Genomic DNA, 19,579 nt, shown 5'->3' on the forward strand with positions numbered 1-19,579 from the left:
AACATATTCTTTGTTATGTTAACACATTATAAGTTAAAAGTCTAGTTTTAAGTATTATTTTGTTTATGTTTATTCAGATAAGGTAATGGTGGCACATCGTGCCTTCTGTATTTGTAGGATTCCTTATCCATGAACTCAACCAACCACAGACTGAAAATATTCGAAAAAATTGTCTGTATTGAATATCTAAAGACATTTTTATTGTTACTATTCTCTAGACACTTTAACTACTATTCAGAGTATCTATATCTGTTTAAAAGTATATTTAAGGAAGGAATTCAATCCTATATATCTTGGTAGATTAAATAGTGAAGTGTTTTCCTGTTTTAAGTTTTTATACTTTTTAATTTTTAGTTTCTTAAGAATTAAAGTTTGAAAAACCAAGTAACAAATCCTTAATGCAAAATAAAATTGAATCACACTAAAAACTTCACTTAATTATCTAAATTATCATCATCTTAGACTTATGAATGATTAGTAGCCCAGTATAAATATGTATATGTGTGTGTGTGTGTGTGTGTGTGTGTGTGTGTGTACTAGGGATTGAACCCAGAGGTATTCTACCTCTGATCTACATCTCCAGCCCTTTATTTTATCTTATTTTAATTTTTTATTGGTGCAATCCTTTATTTTATTTTGAAACAGAGTCTTGCTAAGGCCGCCCTCAAATCTGCAGTCCTCCTGCTTCAGCCTCTCAAGTAGTGGGATTACAGCCATGCGCTACCACACCCAGTAATAAATATAAATTTAAAGGCAAATTCTCTCAGCTTTCAGTTCTGTTTTTTCTCCCAGGAGTTGTTGAGAGCCTAAGTTGTTCAGGCGGACTTCGAACCTGTAATCCTCCTGCCTCAGCTTCCCAAGTCCTGGGATTACAGGTGTGCATCACAGCATCTGGCTTACATCTTCCTTTGTAAACTGGATGTATTTTCTTTCATTTTTCTAAATTGGTGCATTATATTTATATATCATAGTGAGATCTTAGAAATATACACACAAAGCATATGTGTTTCCCTCTGGGTCCCACCCTCCTCCCTCCCCCTTACAGTGGATACTATTAATATTATATATAGGTCCATATATAAATAAAAATTATTATAAATGTTTCCATCATCGGATATTCCTTTCACCTCCCCACCTCCAGAAAAATTAGGAATGGTTTTAACTGTGAGTTTTCATTGATTTCATTTGTTTTCCTCTATTACTGATTTCTTGAGTGTATTTTTTTTATAATATATTAGGTTTTGTTTTTCAGTATTGGGGGTGGAACCCAGGGCCATTCTACCTCTGAGCTATACCTTTAACCCTATTTTTTATTCTTTATTTTGAAACAGCCTCTCACTAAATTTCAGGGGCTGCACTAATAGCTGAGGCTGGCCGTGAACTTCGATTCTCCTGTCTCAGCCTCCCAAATACAGGGATTACGAGCATGTGCCACCACGCCCGGCTATGTATTAGATTTTTCAAATGACTTTTCTGCAACAGTTGAGATGGTCTTGTAGTTTTGTCCCTTTTCCTATTGATAAGGTATATTATATTCATTAGTTTTCAGCTATCAAGCCATCTGTGCATTTCTGGGATAAAGGAAAAATTCACGGAGATGCTCAACCGTATGTTGTACTTTTCGATGCCAGAGTTTCTCTTTTAAAAACGTTTTTTTTCATTAGCTGAGCGTGGTGGCGCACACTCGGAATCCCAGCACTTGGGAGGCTGAGACAGGGGGATCACAGGTTCTCAGCCAGCCTCAGATACTTAGCGAAGCCCTCCGCAAGCTAGTGAGACCCTATTTCAAAATAAAGAATAAAAAATAGGGGTAGGGGTGTAGCTTGAAGTAGAAGGCCCCTGGGTTTAATCCCCGGTACAGCAAAATAAATAAATTGGTAAATAATAAATAAATAAATAAAATTTAAAAATTCATTCCATCTATTGTAAGACTGTATTTAAGGAAATGTCGTCATACTTTCTTCTTTAATTACAGCTCAGTGTCTTAGACTATTTGGGCTGCTTTAACAAAATGCAATAATCAACGTGGCTTAAACAATAACCGTGTTCTCACAGTTCTAAAGTTTGGGGAGTCTGTTATCAACAAGCCAACTGATTTTGGTGTCTGATGAGGGCCCTCTTTCTGGTTTGCAGATGTTTGCTTTCTTGATTTCTTTCTTCTTCTTCTTCTTTTTTTTTTTTTTTTGGCGGGTCTGGGGATGGAACCCAGGGGCATTCGACCTCCGAGCTACACCCATTGCCCTATTTTTTATTCTTTATTTTTGCAACCGGGTCTCACCGAGTTGCAGAGGGCCTCACTAAGTAGCTGAGGCTGTCCGCGAACCACGATCCTCCAGGTCTCAGCCTCCCGAATGCTGGGATGACAAGCGTGTGCCGCCATGCCCTGCTTTTTCTTGATTTCTTTCTCTTCTTACAAGGATGCAAATTCCATAAGCGGGCGCTCCTCCCTCATGGTCTAATTTCCTAAACCCAGTTGCCTCCCAAAGGCCCTGTCTCCATATCCCGCAACACTGGTGATTAGCGCTTCAGCACGCTGGGGCAGGGGGGATACACACGATCGATCCATAACATCTACTTTTGGCTTTTTGAACGTATCTATAATAGCTGCACTGGGATTCTTGCCTGCTAAGTCTGACATCTGGACTCTCTCAAAGACACTTTCTGTTTTCCTATGGGTAACACTGTTTTATTTCTTTGCATGGCTCATGATTTTTTTTTTAATTTGACACTGCAGATACTATCTTGTAATAATTCTTCATATAGACCCTCCTCAGGGCTGGTTGCTCTTTAATTTTGTTGTGGTGGTTAGTTTAGTGATTTCTGTTTACTCTGAAGTGTATAGCGTCTGATGTCACCCTTCGTACAGAGTCACTAGACATGTGTCCTCTCACCCCCAGGGGTGGTGGCCTTGGTAAGGCCCCCTCACCGTTTTCTAGCCTTTTTTCTGTGTCAAGCTATCTGCCTCTGTTGATGTCACACACGGCTATCAGTATTCACTTGTCACCTCTGTCCTTTTTTTTTTTTTTTTTTGGTGGTACTGGGGATGGAACCCTTCTCGGGCTACGTATTTATTTTAGTGCTAGTGTGTTTTAATATTATTATATCTACATGAAGATACTCTGCTAATTTTTATAATCCTGTTAAATATCTTTTTATATTATTTTTGTGCTTTTATTAGTGCATGGTAGCCTCACCTCATAGTGTAAATAATGTTGACATTGATATACGTGCACACAGCATTCTGTTCCCCCACATCCCCATTTCCCTCCCTCCCAATACAGGGTACCCAGACTGATGTTGGTGTATATTCATGTGTGTACACGTAGACAATGGTAGTATTTCCATTAATGAGCCTCAGTCTTCCTCCTTAGATCTCCTCCCTGGCTCCACTGGAGTCTCTCGTGCAGCCCAATCACTCTCTGTCCTACACACAGTAGAGGAAACACATGACCCTCACTCTCTGTGACTGGCTAATCCCACTTAACATAACGTTCTCCAGGTCCTTCCATTTTCTTGCAAACTTTCCACTTAAAAACACAAATAACCCAGTCAAGAACGGGCAACTGAACTGAAGAGACGCTTCACGAAAGAAGAGATAAAACAGCCAATAGATACATGAAAAAATGTTCAATATCATCAGCGGTCAGGGAGCTACAAATTAAAGCTACACTGAGATTCCATCTAGCCCCAATCAGAATGGCAATTAGGAAGAAGTCAAATAACAATAAATACTGGCGAGGCTGTGGGGAAACAGGCACCCTTCTACGCTGTTGGTGGGACACTGCAAACTAGTTCAGCCACTGTGGAGATCAGTGTGGAGATTCCTTAGAAAACTGGGAATGGATCCACCATATGATCTGGCCATACCACTCCTGGGTATCTTTCCAAAGGGGTTTAAGCTAGAGAACTGCAGTAATCTATGTATAGCCTTGTTCATAGCAGCATAATTCACAATAGTCAAATTATGGAACCAGCCCAGGTGCTCAGCAACAGATGAATGGCTTACAAAATGGTGGGGAACACACACCATGGGATTCCACTCAGCAAGAATGAAAGGGGGGTTTAAAAAGCATCCTTGCTTCACAGCAGTCACTGTAATCAATAAGTGATGTTTTAATGACCTTAAAACCAGACCAGTCCAAGAACAGAGTTCTAAAAACAAAATTATTTCGAGAACATTAGCACTGAACAGAAGACAGAAATAACACCGAGATCATCCCAATAAGAAGCTTAGACAGAACAGATAGTATATTTAACAGCCTAAGTTTTAAAAAATGGTCATACCCTTTCCAAATTCAATACAGGAACTTGGGACAGAAATGATTCGATTGCAATCACTGTACCATCATATTTCTTCTCTATGATGTCAAATGCTTCAAGTGCTCCTGGTGTCCTGTGAATTCCCCACACTTTCTCTATTATCCGTGTCCCGCGGCACTCACCCTGCGAGCAGAAGGGCCCCCCGTAGGCGGAGAAGGAGCAGTCACAGGCCACCCCCCTGCGCTGTTCCCGGCACAGCCCTCCGTGGCGACACAAGTGTCCGTAGCTGGCACAGTGGCCCGCACACCCGGGCTCCACCCCCGGCGTCACGGTGGCTCTGTCTTCCAGGTCCAGGGCCATCCCGTTCAGCCGCAGGGACCGAATGCAGCCCAGGAAGCCCCTCTGCCTGCCGGCCGTCCCACCTAGGAGGGAAACACGCAAATAGAGATGTGTTCCTTGGTATTTTATTCAGGAATTTACATGCACGTCAAACTCAGGCCTTATGGAGACAGACAAAAGGGACATATGTCTGGAAGACTGCAAGCATATACTATTTAAAAAACAAACTATTTTTTCAGATATCATGAATCTTCACAGGACATGGACTAAAACATCATTCTAACAGCTTTTGGACATAGTGAAATTGGCAAATATTTATTCCAAAAGTGTTCCCAAGGCTACCGTGTGGTAGCGCATGCTCATAATCCCAGTACTTGGGAGGCAGAGACAGGAGGATAACAGGTTTGAAATAAGCCTCAGCACAATGAGGTTCTCAGCAATTTAGCAAGACCCTATTTCATTGTTTTTTCTTTTTTTGTGTGGTACTGGGGATTGAACTCAGGGGCACTGTACCTCTGAGCTACACCCCGAGCCCTATTTATAAGTCTTTATTTTGAAAAGGGTTTCACTAAGTTGAGGAGGGCCTCATGAAGTAGCCGTGAACCTACAATTCTCCTATCTCAGCCTCCCAAGCACTGGGATTACAAGCATGTACCACTACGCTCAGTTGGCGAGACCCTGTTTCCAAATAATAAATAACATAGGTCTGGGAATGTAGTCTGGACGTAGGAAACCCCTGGGTTCCATTCCTAGTAAACACACACACACACACACACACACACACACACACACACACACGTTTCTTAAATTTCACAAAATATAAACCACATCAACATTACTTATGGACAGTGAGCACATTGGAGTGACAGCTGAATGTCACTCTTGGATGGGCTCTCTAAACAAAGCAGGAAAAGACACTAAGAAGAAAAGAAAGAGAAGCCAGGAGGAGAGAGGCCATCTCGATTTATCCCGGTAGTCCTTCATTCCACCCGCCCCTCTCCGAGGATACAGTGGTAATGCTGACTGAATATTACATACGTGTACACGCTACCACAGCCGACGCCAGTGCTAAAGGAGCCGTTTAGAGCGTCTACACCACTCATGTCAGGATAAACCCATTACGAGGCCGTGACGTTTTGCTACCGTGTCAGCACAGAAATGACCTGTGAATGGACAGATTCTGGAGCCTCCTCCCAGCCATCCCGACTCAGTGGGCCTTTGGGGGGCCCCAACCTGAAGTGTCCCCAGCTTCGTGGGTGGTTCTCAAGCCAGTATTTCTCCACCATAGTTTTATAAACCTTACTGTCGTGGTCCGAAAGTGGGACCCGCTGGAGAAGGTTGGATCTACGGGGGGTGGCCGGGGTTGAATCTGTCCCTGATGGTTTCCTTCTCTCTCTGCCCTCCCCCGTGAGCTGATTTAGCCTTTTTCTCCTCTGCTATTCCCTAAAGCCCCCCCCCCCCAAGCCATTCTGCCACCCCTAGATGCACTAATAGGCCTACTCTAGTTTGGGCTAGTCAGGCATTTTGGTGACAGTGGTGAAAAATCTAAAACACCTTCCCAGGAATGTTTATTCCAGGTGAATTTTTATGTTTATTTTCCATTTCCATGAAATGATCTGTAGAAATATAAATGCACAAATAAAGGTGTGATTTGACTCCTGCTTTAGTTGGGATCCGGAGTTCCCTGCAGAGGCCGGTTCGCGTGTTAAAGGCTTCATCCGTAGTTTGGTGCCACTGGGATGTGGTGGAAAGTTGAAGACGTGGAGCCCCGTGGGAGGTTTTAGGTCACTGAGGACCTGCCCTTGAAATAGACTGTGGGACCCTCATCTCTTCCGTGTTCGGTGAGCAGTTAGACCTCCGTGGATCTGTTACTCCCACCATGATGTGCCAGAGCCCCGGAAACAGCGGGTCCACTTGGTCATGGGCTGAAACTCCAAACTGTGAGCCTTTAACCTCACCTCTTTATGAGTACCAACCATGCTGAGGGCCACAGTTTATGGAGCCACATATATAAACCTCCCCACACGTGCAAAAATGTGCACGCATGCACACGCACACACACACAGATTTGCACACATTTGAATTCATCACGCAGCGTTTAGTATCTGGAATGTGTCGCCTGTTCTTTTGTTAAGTAGGCTGTGTGATTATTTGTGATGTGGCCCAATTTCTAGTCGGACCATATCTTTATTTTATTTTAAGATGCATAACAAAGTGAGAGCTGTTACCTTATTCTGCTTGGCTTCTAAGTTAGAATGGAATCGTTTTCAAAAAGCAATACAGCAAAATGTTTTCCCCCCTGGGGAGAAATGTACAAATGAGGACACTGTGAATAAGAAAGCTAACGGAGGCTTCCGTTTAGAAGCCTCCTTTCCGTTTAGACCACGGGCCGTGGTCTAAGGAAATGAACTGCAAGAGTAACAGAGGACAGTGATTATTAACGAGAGCACGCTAAGAGAGACTTGGAAGGCAGGATGGCGTAGGGGCCAGCAGGAGCTGCTCCGGAGCCTCGGACACTACTGTGCTGTTGCTGCCCCCGAGTCTGCGTTTGAGCAGACAATGGATGACTTGTGTCCCACTCGCTAAACCATTCTCCAACCCCATTAAACCTGACATCTGAGAAATGGCTAAGGTCGCTAACTAGCACTCGGCATGCTGATGAAACGTCACAGTCACAGGTGCCGACCATCTGTGGTGTGTTCAAGCGCGGGCTCAGAGCTCTTGGGGATCTCCTCCCTCTTACTGGGCGGTTACCTTGCCTTTCTGAGACTTGGCTATCTCATCTGTAGCCAAGTGCTGGTAATACCTGCAAAATCAGGTAGCAAAGAGCAGCAGTTGCTTGGAATTGTTTTTGAAAGTACTTGAATGGTTACGGTTTTTTCTAGGTTCACCTGTGTGGTCACACCAACGTTGCCTGGAGACATTGGCACTCACCAACGAACAGCTGGCTGCTGAGCTGCAGGCGGACGTGGCCGTCGGCGGGGGCGGGCTGGGTCTTCTGCGGGAGCTGGTCCACTCGGAGGGAGGCTGCCTTCACGTTCCTCTCCGCCCTCACGTGGTGCCACCGGCCGTCATTAAAGGGAGCGGGCGACTGCACCGTGACCTCGCGAGGCCCGTTCCCCACGTCGAAGGAAAAGGTCACTTCTGTGGGAGCTGGGGATGGCATATATGAATATTGCTCAAGTTAACTCATGGGGAGAAAGTATGGTGTTGAGCCAAGATAGGAAAATACCACAATATGCTCATTTTGAAAGGAGACAATGAGATGGAGGCAAAAGTGTGACTCGAGGTGGGCAAGAGAGAGGGCAGAATAAGTTTGTGTCCTGGGGAAAAAACAAAACAATACTCTTGCTTAATGCATTTATTCTCATAGTTTACCGCTCAGTTGGGCTCAGTCCTAATAGCAGAGCTATGTCCCCAGAGGTAGTCACAAATAGAATTGGCTGTATATGTAAAAGAATTTTACTTAAAAGTGGTTCAAAGAGAGCTGATTATGGTGGCCCCTGCCTGCAATCCCAGTACTTTGGAGGTGGAGATAGGAGGATCAGAGGTTCAAGGGTAGCCTCAGAAATATAGTGAGACTCTCAGAAATCTAATAAGACCCTGCTTAAAAAAATTTAAAAAGAGCTGAGAGTACAGCTCAGAGGTAGAATAATGCCCCTGGGTTCAATCCCTAGTACTACGTGAAAAACAAAACAAACAAAAAAAAACCCCCACTTTTGTCAAGCATGGTAGTGCACACCTATAATCCCAGTACTTGGGAGGCTGAGACAGGAGGATCACAGGTTTGAGTCCAGCCTCAAACCTGTGAGTCTCTACACAACTTAGACCCTATTTACAAATAAAAAATAAAAAAGAGCTAGAGGTTTAGCTTAGAGATTGAATCCCTCTGGGTTCAATCCCCAGTACCCAAACAAAACAAAACGAAACAAAATGACGAGTGTCACAAAAAGAGTCAAGGTGGGCATAGTGGTGCACATCTGGAATCCCAGCACTTGGGAGGCTGGGATAGGAGCATCCCAGGTGTGAGGTCAGCCATGCCTGAGTTCAATTCCTAGCATGTCTGTCTGTCTGTCTGTCTGTCTGTCTGTCTGTCTCTGTCTCTCTCTGTGTCACACACAGTCCAAAGCCTAAAGACTAATCTAATAAAAATGTAAATTTTGACAATAATACATTAAGTGTTGGGTACATGAAAAACATCTATCTGGTAAAATGTTTTCTAACTTAGCAAATAATTTGATGAGTTTGATTTAAAGTTCCGATTATACCCAGCTATAGTCAAGAGAAAACATTTTAATGAATTATTACCCACTTGATGCTTCAAAGGTTGACTTTCTCTTTAAAATTATTAATTAAAAGAATATAAATGCAATATCCAATAAGGAAATAAAATATCGAGTAAGAATGATAATATTTAAAAATTTTATTTAGTTAGCTTTTTTTTTTTTTTGGAGGGGGTAATAAGCTTGAACTCCGGGGCATTCTACCACTGAGCTACGGGCCTGGCCCTTTTTATTTTTTTCTTTTGAAACAGGGTCTCGGTGAGTTGCTGAGGGTCTAGTTCCTGAGGCTGTCTGTGAATCCTGCGATCCTCCTGTCTCCGCCTCCCATTAGTTTTTTATTGCTAAATAATGGGCATCCCAGGACTGTCCAGAGGAGGCGACTCACCGCGCAGTTCTATCCTGATGAAGTCTGTGATCCCCAGGTCCTCCATAAACACACCAGAGGAAACCGTGGTCTTAAAAAAAAAACTCACGTCAGCCGTCAGTTCTCCGTGGAGAGTAGGGAAATGAAGGTACGAAGTCTCAGTGTTGAAGGAAGCCGAATTCCAAAAGGACTCTGTATAAAAAAGACAGAAAAGAGGACTGCATCCGTGAGTCGTTCTTGTTGCTAAATGCATTAGTAACAGCATAAACCATCGCTGGGGGTCCTGAACATTCTTGCCATGTTGTCTTAGGTAACGTCCAAACCGCGATTATGTTAAGGATTAGAATCCTGATGTTGAGAAAAGCCAGAAAGAGAAAAGCAAGAGGGACCCGCTATCACAGCAGTGCTGTGGGCGGTGTCCGTGGAGGCGGGGGTCGGTGAGACTGGGTCCAGAATCACAGCCAACTATGGCTGCAAAAGGAGGAGTGGCGTCCGAGACAGCGCCGTAGGCTCTGGTCCAGCTGGGATGGACACAAGTGGGAATGAGCCAACTGGGCAGGCCGGGGTGTGGAGAGTTGGAGGGAGCACTGGAATATGAGCCTGGAAGCCACAGCGTAGCTCGTGCCCCCCTTCTTCCTCACAGCCTAAGAAACAAACAACAAAACCACACGGCAGCAACCCATCGCCCTAATAATGCCCTTCAGAGCAAATAAAAAACTCTTAGCCGGGCGTGGTGGCGCACGCCTTTGGGAGGCTGAGACCAGGAGGATTGCAGTTTGAGGACAGCTTCGACTACTTAGTGAGGCCCTCTGCAACTCAAAATAAATAATAAGGGATAAAAAATAAAGAATAAAAAATTCAAAATAAAGAATAAAAAGTAGGGCTGGGGGTGTAGCTCGGAGGTAGAATGGCACTGGGTTTTATCCACGGTACCACAAAAACAAAAACAAACAAAACCTCTTGCTTTTCCTCTGCTCTAGAACCTAAGTCGGGCTGACCGCCGTACTTGTCTGTGCAATCTCTCTAGTTTCTCCCTTCTGGGGACTTTTCTAGTCTTCTTGACTATGGCTTGACATTCTTTTTTTCTGTTACCATGTTTCAGTGGATTGTAGGATGCGCCTTATTTTGCATCTGATTAACATACATTTGCATAAAAAGACCACAGAGGCGGCCTTGTGCTCTTCTCAGGTATCTAATCAGGCGGCATCCGCCCTGTCACTGTCCACTCAGACATCCTAGTACTACGTCACCGCGATTGCCTGGTAAAGTGCTATCTGGCATCTGTCCCTATAAAAGTTAATGTTCTTTCTTTGTAATTTTTAAATATCTTGAATGCCTAACGACCTTAACATAACCTCATCCACTGGTTTTACAATGAGTTGATGGCTCTTGAATTATTATTGTGACTGCTGCCAGTAGCCTTTTTCTGAGTTCCACCATTCCAATTAATTTGGTTGCTAATCTTCCCTTAGGAAGAGCTTTCCTCTTGACCTCCGATTTGCTTTTGTTTGTTGATTTATTCTATGTGTGTGGGGGGGAGGTTAGTGGGGATGGAACCCAGGGACAGTCTACCCGTGAGCTAAATTACCAGCCTATTTTATTTTTTATTTTGAAACAGAGTCTCACTAAGTTGTTGAGGGTCTCACTAAATTCAGAGGCTGGCCACGAACTTGCAATTCTCCTGTCTCAGCCTCTCAAGTATTGGAATTATAGGTGTGTCCCACCATGCCCAGCTCTCCATTTTTAATTATATCAATAGCACTCTTAGATTTTTATTATAGTAAATAGATGAAAATCTATTTATTGTAATTATTTAAATGTTTTAACTGTCCAAAATGTGGTCAGTAGGAGCCTTCTTAAGTCATTTTGACCATTTTCCCCTCCCTTTCTTTCTTTCTTTCTTTCTTTCTTTCTTTCTTTCTTTCTGTGGTACTGAGGATTGAACTCGGGGGCTTTCTACTTGGGTCTCATCTTTAAGACATTGCATTATGTCTAGGCAAATATTCCCAGGTCTGAAAAATTCCACAACTGAAAACACTCCTGGTCCCAAGCATTTTGGAGAAGAGATAATTAAACGGTATTCACTAATGAAATATTGATCCCTAGCCCAAGCGATGCTCTCATATTGCCACGCGTGTTGTGATTTGGGCTCTAACTGTCCCCTCAAGGCCCATGTGTTAAGGGACGGCTCACTTGTTTGTGGCATTCTTGGGCGTGGTGGGACTTTAAGAGGCGAGGCTTGGTGGGAGGAAGGAGGCCTCTGGGGTGGTCCTTGAGGAGAGGTTGGAGGCCCCAGCTCCTCCCTGTGTCTCTGCTTCCTGTAAGGCTAAGGGGCCTCCTCTGCCTTGCTGTCCTGCCGTGATGTCCACGCCGCCACAGGCCCAAGTGACAGAGCCAAATAACCATGAACTGAAACCTCTGAAACTGAACCCAAAAAAGCCTTTCCCACTTAGGACCTCTTGACATCATCTGCCATTAATTTTCTCTTTGGCCAAAATTTGTAGTCTTTAAAAAAAAATCAAAGCACATTATAATGAAAAGAATCCTTTTTCTTGTTACTACTTACTGTCTCCTTGGCAGAGCAGAGGCCCCAGTGTATAAACAGCGTCAGGGCGCGGTTGGCCCGTGTCCGTCATCACAACCTGCGCGACTGGCAGGTGCTCCTTACGGGAAAGGACTATTGTATCACTGGTCCTAAAAAACAACAACCCAAACCCTTAAGATTATTTGAATTGACACAGGACACAACTAACTATGATCTCTCATTGCATTTTGAAACTAACATCACAGGACTTACACTTAAAAACCTTTTCAGTGTTTGAGAGTAAAGACTCTTAAGAACCTAAGTCAAGGGTCAGAAAAGCTTTTCCGTAAGGAGTCTTCAGCTCGGGTCGATGGTATCAAGGGGAAAATGTGACTCCCGGGAAGTGAGGTGGGTCAGCCTGGGAAATTCTTTATTGATGTGGTAGGCATCAAAAGCACTATTTCCATGTTTGTGGTCACCATTCTATCAAGATATTTATGTAATTCTATGCTTGTTTATGAAGGATGCTTGAATTTAAAGTTCCACATTTGCATATAAGCCCCAAGTTTCATTCATTCATTTTTTTTTTTTTTTGTACTGGGGATTGAACCCAGGGATATTCTACCTCTGAGCTACACTCTGATCACTTTTTATTTTTTTATTTTGAAATAGATCCTCACTAAATCGCAGAGGCTGGCCTCAAATGTGCAATTCTCCTGTCTCAGACTCTCAAATACCGGGATTGCAGGTGTGCACACTATGCCTGGCATTCCACTCCATTTTTAATCCTGTGTGCAAATACTGAGGTTGTATAAGCAGATGCTGTATGCATCTTAGTTGCACTGGAACAGATACTAAGTGTTTTTTTTTTTTTTTTTAGTTCCCACGTGAACATGAGGATGGCTGACATTTTCCTTCAACTTCTTATTGGTGTAAGCAGATCCCAACGATCACAGGCTTATATAGAATACCAAAGCTTCGCCAGAGTTACCATATTTTTTCAAAATTTCTTAGTGGGATATATCATTTTTTTTCCTTTTTTTCTCTATTAGTTTGTGAAATTTCTGCCATAAGTTAAGCATCCCTTATTTGAAAACCTGGAATGGGAAATGCTCTAAAATATGAAAAATTTTGAGCCGTGGCATGATGCCATGGAACTCTCCTCACATGACCTCAGGTGATGGTCAAGGGCAAAGATTAGGTGCACGAGTGCTCACGGAGGGCTGAGTCTGGGTCCCGCCTCTGAGATATTTCACTAAGTCTATGGAAATAATACAAATTCCAAAATCTGAAACACTTCTGGTCACAAACATCTTGGATGAGGAATACTTGACCCGCACAACATAAACACGTAAAAGTTCATTTCTAGGCACAGTAATCTCTTGCGGTACTCTTAAAAATGCAGTAAGAGAACTTTCAAAGACTTGGCTTGAATGAGCCTTTTTTCTCTCTAGAAATTATATTTTTCTAGGAAATATGACAATTTCTAAAAACTATTATTAATTGTTTTCCAGGAGACTTGGTTTGATAAAAAGTAGAGCTTATAAACTGGGGGAGAGGGGTTGTTAAGGAAGCCAAAGGTGAAAATACTGAGCCCGCTTAATATGTCACTAGTAACATAGTCATTAAGATCTCTTTTTTTTTCTTTTTTTTTTTGGTCCTGGGGATGGAACTCAGGGGCATTCTATCTCCAAGCGACACTCCCAGCCCTATTTTTTATTCTTTATCTTGAAACCGGGTCTCACTGAGTTGCAGAGGGCGTCACTAAGTAGCTGAGGCTGTCCTCGAACCACGATCCTCCTGTCTCAGCCTCCCAAATGCTGGGATTACAATCATTCAACACCGCACCTGGCTATGATATAGTTGTTTTATAAAATTGCTTTTGGAATTGCTGACATATATTGAGAAGTTTAAAACATTTTCACATTACACAGAAAAAAAATACCCCCAAAACAAAGCCGGTACACATTCCACGAGTAACCTCAAAACTGATTTCTAAGAAGAGAAGCACTGCAATCGCTAACAAGAAAATTCTGCATAAAAGAAAACTTAAAGCAAAATTTTCAAATTCCTTGAAATCCTGAGTGCTAATTGTTTCAAGGTGTATGCTATAGAACACTTTGTTCTTGGTCACACTCAAGTCCAATTAAGTGAGCGTGAGAAATAGTTGATTCCACAAAAAAAAGACATTCCTTTTATGCAGGACCCTAGAGCTTCCAGTGTTTATTGGTGGGTTTCTAACACTACGCAGAGTTACGTCCCCAGTACATTTAAGGCACAGCCTTGGAGGAATTTGCCTTTTGATTTACTTCTATGAGTTTAGTGTGCTAGTTTGATTAGTTAAATTGAATTTCAAAGACTGATGCTTGGTTTCTGACTTAAGAAGACTGATTTAAGAAGAATAAAATGCACCTAGTATAATATTCACAGGGGCACAGTGAATCTTAGCACATAAAATTTAGTCCTTAGATTAATTGGTGAAATTCCATCCAAACTTATTTTTTTTAACTTTCTTGGACATGCTTTAGTTACTTTTTTGGTCCCAGTTTGTTATTAACTATGTATAATTGAGAAATAAAACTTCATCTTTCGTGCAGGGAAATCACCATTCATCCCGGTCAGGATGACAGCTGCAGTAATACTGGGAGTCCACACAGCTCCCCGCTAAGCCACAGGCGCACGTGTGAGCACCAGGCAGGGAGCCGCCCCCGGAGGCCTGGGTCTCATTGCTTCTCCCAGTCCACCAGTCCAGGGAGGGTCCATCTGAAAGACAAGCAGGGGAAGATGTCGTCAACTTCGTCCCCACCACCACCACGGCCATATGGTTTCCTTTATCCCTAGGTCTAAAGTGTGTATGGGGGGGAGGGGGGGGAGAGAGAGAGAGAGAGAGATTGAGATTCTTCAGAAGTTATATTTTACCCCTGCTGACAAACATGCTGTTTCTTTAAGCATACCGATAAACTTTTATGTGCCCCTACCCATATTTCAATATCTAGGCTTAAATGACTCTTATGTATTTTCTTGTATTAGAAAGTTTCCTTTTTGTACATGAAGAGCACATCAAAATAACATTCATAAGACATTTGCCATCAAAAGCCAAAGTTATTTATACACAAAGGTGTATCTGGTCGAGGTGATAAAACGCTCACTGAGAACTTTAATGTCATGATCAGATATAGTGAGTTGCCTCATTGTATCTTTGTAAGAGAAGCTACTATTTATCAGACATTTGGAAAGGTAGGGTACTCTCTGTCAGGACCTAATGCATCTTCTTTCTTTCTTTCTTTCTTTCTTTCTTTCTTTCTTTCTTTCTTTCTTTCCTTCTTTCCTTCCTTCCTTCTTCCTTCTTCCTTCCTTCCTTCCTTCCTTCCTTCCTTCCTTCCTTCCTCCTCCTCCTCCTCCTCCTCCTCCTCCTCCTCCTCCTCCTCCTCCTTTTTGTGTGGTGCTGAGGATGGAACCCAGGTATTGTACCTCAGAGTTATACCTCCAGACTATTTTATTTTCATTTTGAAACAGGATCTCACTAAGTTGCTAAGTGCCTTGCTAACTGGTTGAGGCTGGCACAAACCTGTGATCCTCCAGGCTCAGCCTCCCACCTTGGAATTACAAACGTACCACTATACCCAGCTCTACCTAATGCTTTCCTTGGAGCTATTTATTTCCCTTGCATTGCATGACCCAGCTGTTTATTTGGAGGCTAAAGAAATGACAATGAGACGTCCTCCTTATGCCTGAAGCAAATATTACACTGAGGAAAAAAAAAATGCCCTGGGTCATCTGCAAGGAGTGTGGGTGTTCGGCGCCATCTGGCTGGCCATGGTCAGATGACAGAGCCCGGCAGCACCGAGTCCTGCAGAACCACAAGTCAAGAGAAGTGCTACTGGGTGGTCCTGGGCACAGATTTCAACGAAGGTAGGGTGGCTCTCGCGGTGGGTGTGCAGGTCTCCATCTTAGAAGGAAGGAAGAAAGGAAGAAGGCAATTTGCAGCCATCATGACACGAGAACATGAGAAGAACAGAACTGGATGATCTCGGTTCTCAGGTGTGCTTGGCTATGCAGTGCGTCTCTCAGATTTACAGTGGTCATCAGCTGGCCCTGATGTAGGATCTGGAACTTTCCCCAGCTTCTCATCACTGCTTATTACAACTCCCTACAGGTCACTTAGACATAGGTCTATGCATTTGTCACCACCATTTCCACCCTTCTACTCCCATCCAAAAATAGAAACATAACAATTCTGAGAAGCTTATAAAAAATCAGTATCAAGAATCTTTTAGGTATGGTGACAGGCCTGTAAGACCAGACAGAAGGATTGCAAACCAGCCTTAGCAACTTAGCGAGACTATGTTTCAAAATTAAAAATAAGCCGGGTGTAGTGATGCATGCTTATAATCTCTGCATTCCAGAGGCTGAGATAGAAGGATCTGGGTTCGTGGCCAGCCTCAGCTACTTAGTGAGCCCTTTGCAACTCAGCGGGACCCTGTTCAAAATAAAAGAATAAAAAATAGGGCTGAGGGTGTAGCTCGGAGGTGGAATGCCCCTGGGTTCTGTCCCTAGTACCGCCAAAATAGAGAGGGGGGGAGAGAGACAGAGACAGAGACAGAGACAGAGACAGAGAGAGAAGGAAAGAAAGAACCTAAAAATATACTGAAACCTTGAACTAAAAGAAATCCAGAAAATTTAATAGTAATTTGTTTTTAGAATACTACTTTAAAAAGTACTTACCAGCTGGGCATGGTGGCGCACGCTTGTAATCTCTGCGCTTGGGAGGCTGAGACAGGAGGATCACGCAGGCTCGAAGCCAGCCTCAGCTGGCTTCAGAGACCCTGTTTCCAAATAAAATATAAAAATATAAAATAGGTCTGGGCGTGTAGCCCAGAGGTAGAAGGCCCCTGGGTTCCATCCCCAGTACCACCAAAAAAAAAAAAAAAAGTACTTACCACCACCACACTTGCATAGATTAAAGTGTGCAATACTCATTGCATTCTAATGTATAATAAGTTTATATCTAAATCTGCATTATTCCCTACAAAGTAGTAAAATGTATACATTTTTAGAGATAACATCTTTGGCTTCATTCAGATGTTTCAAAGTGTTCTCGAGAATCTATAAACTCTAAAAACAACAACAAAACTTAAAGCAGCTTGTGCATGGTGAGGATGGTCTGGACTTCTGCCTTCCTGCTTCTCCCTACTAAAGACAATAATAAACTCTGGTAATAATGCAAAGAAACCCAAAGGTGGGAAGAGAAAGGCTATCTGTCTAGGGCCTGGAACTGTAGGAAAGCTACCATGGTCTATACAGAATCTTATTATCACTCCACACCTCATGTTAGAAACAATCCTAAAAGAAGAAAAATGATAAAAGCTAGAAAATTTAGATCTGCATAAGCAATGAAAAGCATATAAAACATTTTGTCTTATTATTAATTGGTATAACAGAAAACCATTCCAAATAACTGTCTCAACAATGTGTTGGGTGCTGATAGTTCATGGTAAGTGAAACGCATGGCAGCGTTAATGGGGGACGGGCCGGAGGGGCTGAAGGAACGCTCACAGAGGATCAGAGCTGTCAGTAAAGCGGATGTGTTATTGGAAAAGAGAAGTGGATTAGTTGGGATATGTATTTCATACTCCAGGGAAATCACATAAGATTCTAAAATGGAATGTGTGCTAGAACAGATGAAATCATAAAATGATGCTCAAGCCAGAAAATAAATAAGAGGAATTCTAAAGAAAGGAAGACAAGGAAAGTTAAGTCACCTACCGTGGAGTGAATGTGGTTTGTCCCCCAGGGACCCTGTGTGGGACGTGCGGCCCTCGGCGGGCGGGCAGCGTGAGAGTTGGTGGGAGGTCCTAGCCACTGGGTTGCTGCTCTTGGAAGGGGTTAGGTGGTTTCCATGGGACCCTGCTGCCGTAGAGTAGCCCAACCCTGAACTTCTCTTTGGGTTTCTATTTGGTGAAGCCTCCATTTGAGGCAGCCTTGAGGGGACTCCTCAGAGCTGGGCCAATGCTGGCGTCAGGCTAGATAGACCTCTTTTTGCTACAAGTACCTAGCCTTAGATATCCTGTTATGACAATGACAAGTGGACTGACACAGCAACGGATAAAGAAGTGTCGCAGTATGGTCAATATTAATCTGAGCATCAACAATCACTTTAAGCGTGAATGGTCAAGCCGGGCGCGGTGACGCACGCCTGTAATCCCAGCACTCGGGAGGCTGAGACAGGAGGATCGCCCAGTTTCAAAGCCAGCCTCAGCTAAGGTGAGGCTCTCGGCAACTTAGTGAGACTCTGTTTCCAAATGAAATATAAGAATAGGTCTGGGAGTATAGCCCAGAGGTACAAAAGACCCTGGGTTCCACCCCAATACAGTAAAAAAAAAATGTGAATGGTCTAATATACCAATTAAAATACAGACAAGGTTAAAAAAAAAGACAAGATCCAACTATATGTTGTCTACCAAAATTCCCTTTAAATATAAAATGACAACTAGATTAAAAGTAAGAGGGTGGAGAGAGATATACTATGTGAACACTAATCAAAACAAAGCTAGAGTTCCTCTGTCCATTTGTGTGTGTGTGTGTGTGTGTGTGTGTGTGTGTGTGTGTGGTACTGGGGATGGGACCCAGGGGCTTTCTACCTCCGGGCTACACTCCCAGACCTATTTTATACTTTATTTGGAAACAGGGTCTCACTAAGTAGCTGAGAGCCTCACTAAGCAGCTGAGGCTGGCTTCGAACCTGCGCAATCCTCCTGTCTCAGCCTCCCAAGCGCGGGGATCACAAGTGTTGCGCCGCCACGCCTGACTGCTATGTCCACTTAGGCAATTTTGGAGCAAGAAAAATGGTCGAGGATGAAGAGGGGCATTTATGATGGTAAAGGGGACGTTCTCCAGGAAGATGGCGCAATGTTTAATGTGAATGTACTTAACAACAGAGAATCAAAATATGTGAGACAGAAACTGACAGAACTCCAAGGACGAGGAGACAAATTCTCTATCACCCCTGGAGACGTCGATACCCTTCTATCAGGAATTGACGGGCTCGGCAGGCAGAAAATCATTAAGCACACACTTAAACCTGAGCAGCACCATCAATCAACTGGGCCTAATTGACATTTATAGAATATTCCGCCCGACAGCTGCAGAATGCACTTTCTTCTGAAGTTCACACGCACAAGTCACTTGTTAGAGTGTATTCTAGGTCACAGAACACACCTTACTGGATGCAAAGAACAGAAACCATATAAAGTATGTTTTTATGTAGGAATGTTATCAAACTAACAACCAGTAATGGAAAAATAACTGGAAAAAATGTATGGAGATTTAACAGCACACTTCCAAACAAAACATGGTTGAAGATGAAGGCTCAAAAGGAAAAAAAAAAAACACTTTAAATGAAATAAAAATAGAGTTTATAAAAAATTAGTCATATACAGTGAAAATAATACACAGAGGAAATTTACATCATTTTATATGAATTTAGAAGCAATTTATATGCTTCTTCTTTCTTTCTTTCTTTCTTTCTTTTTTTTTTTTTTTTGGTGGTACTGGGGTTCCTGGAAACCCTTCTACCTCCGGGCTACACTCCCAGACCTATTTTTATACTTTTTTATGTGGAAATGGTCTCTTACGCCAGCACGGCTGGCTTCGAAGCAGCGCGATCCTCCCGTCTCTGCCTCCCAAGCGCGGGGATTGCAAGCGTGCGCCACCACGCCCGGCTATATGTGTCTTTAAAAAAATCTAAAATCTCAAGAAATCTAAGTATCTAAAAAAACTTCAACATTAATGATCCAGGTTTCCACCGTAG

The 19,579-nt window shown here is 43.1% G+C and overlaps 1 protein-coding gene across 1 annotated transcript in view; it reads right to left on the reverse strand.

Moving 5' to 3' along the window:
- LOC308272287 (contactin-associated protein-like 3) overlaps window positions 1-19,579 on the reverse strand; it is a gene marked incomplete at both ends in the record, with an annotated part of 163,953 nt that overhangs the window by 16,487 nt on the left and 127,887 nt on the right. Inside the window, 5 exons of the mRNA XM_080709029.1 lie at window positions 4,443-4,682; window positions 7,534-7,752; window positions 9,268-9,438; window positions 11,813-11,940; window positions 14,377-14,533. Of these exons, the coding sequence (XP_080565155.1) occupies window positions 4,443-4,682; window positions 7,534-7,752; window positions 9,268-9,438; window positions 11,813-11,940; window positions 14,377-14,533 (915 nt within the window). The remainder of the gene's footprint in view (window positions 1-4,442; window positions 4,683-7,533; window positions 7,753-9,267; window positions 9,439-11,812; window positions 11,941-14,376; window positions 14,534-19,579) is intronic.

Source organism: Muscardinus avellanarius (genome assembly GCF_963383645.1).
Source record: "Muscardinus avellanarius genome assembly, chromosome: 13".
NCBI lineage: Eukaryota > Metazoa > Chordata > Mammalia > Rodentia > Gliridae > Muscardinus > Muscardinus avellanarius.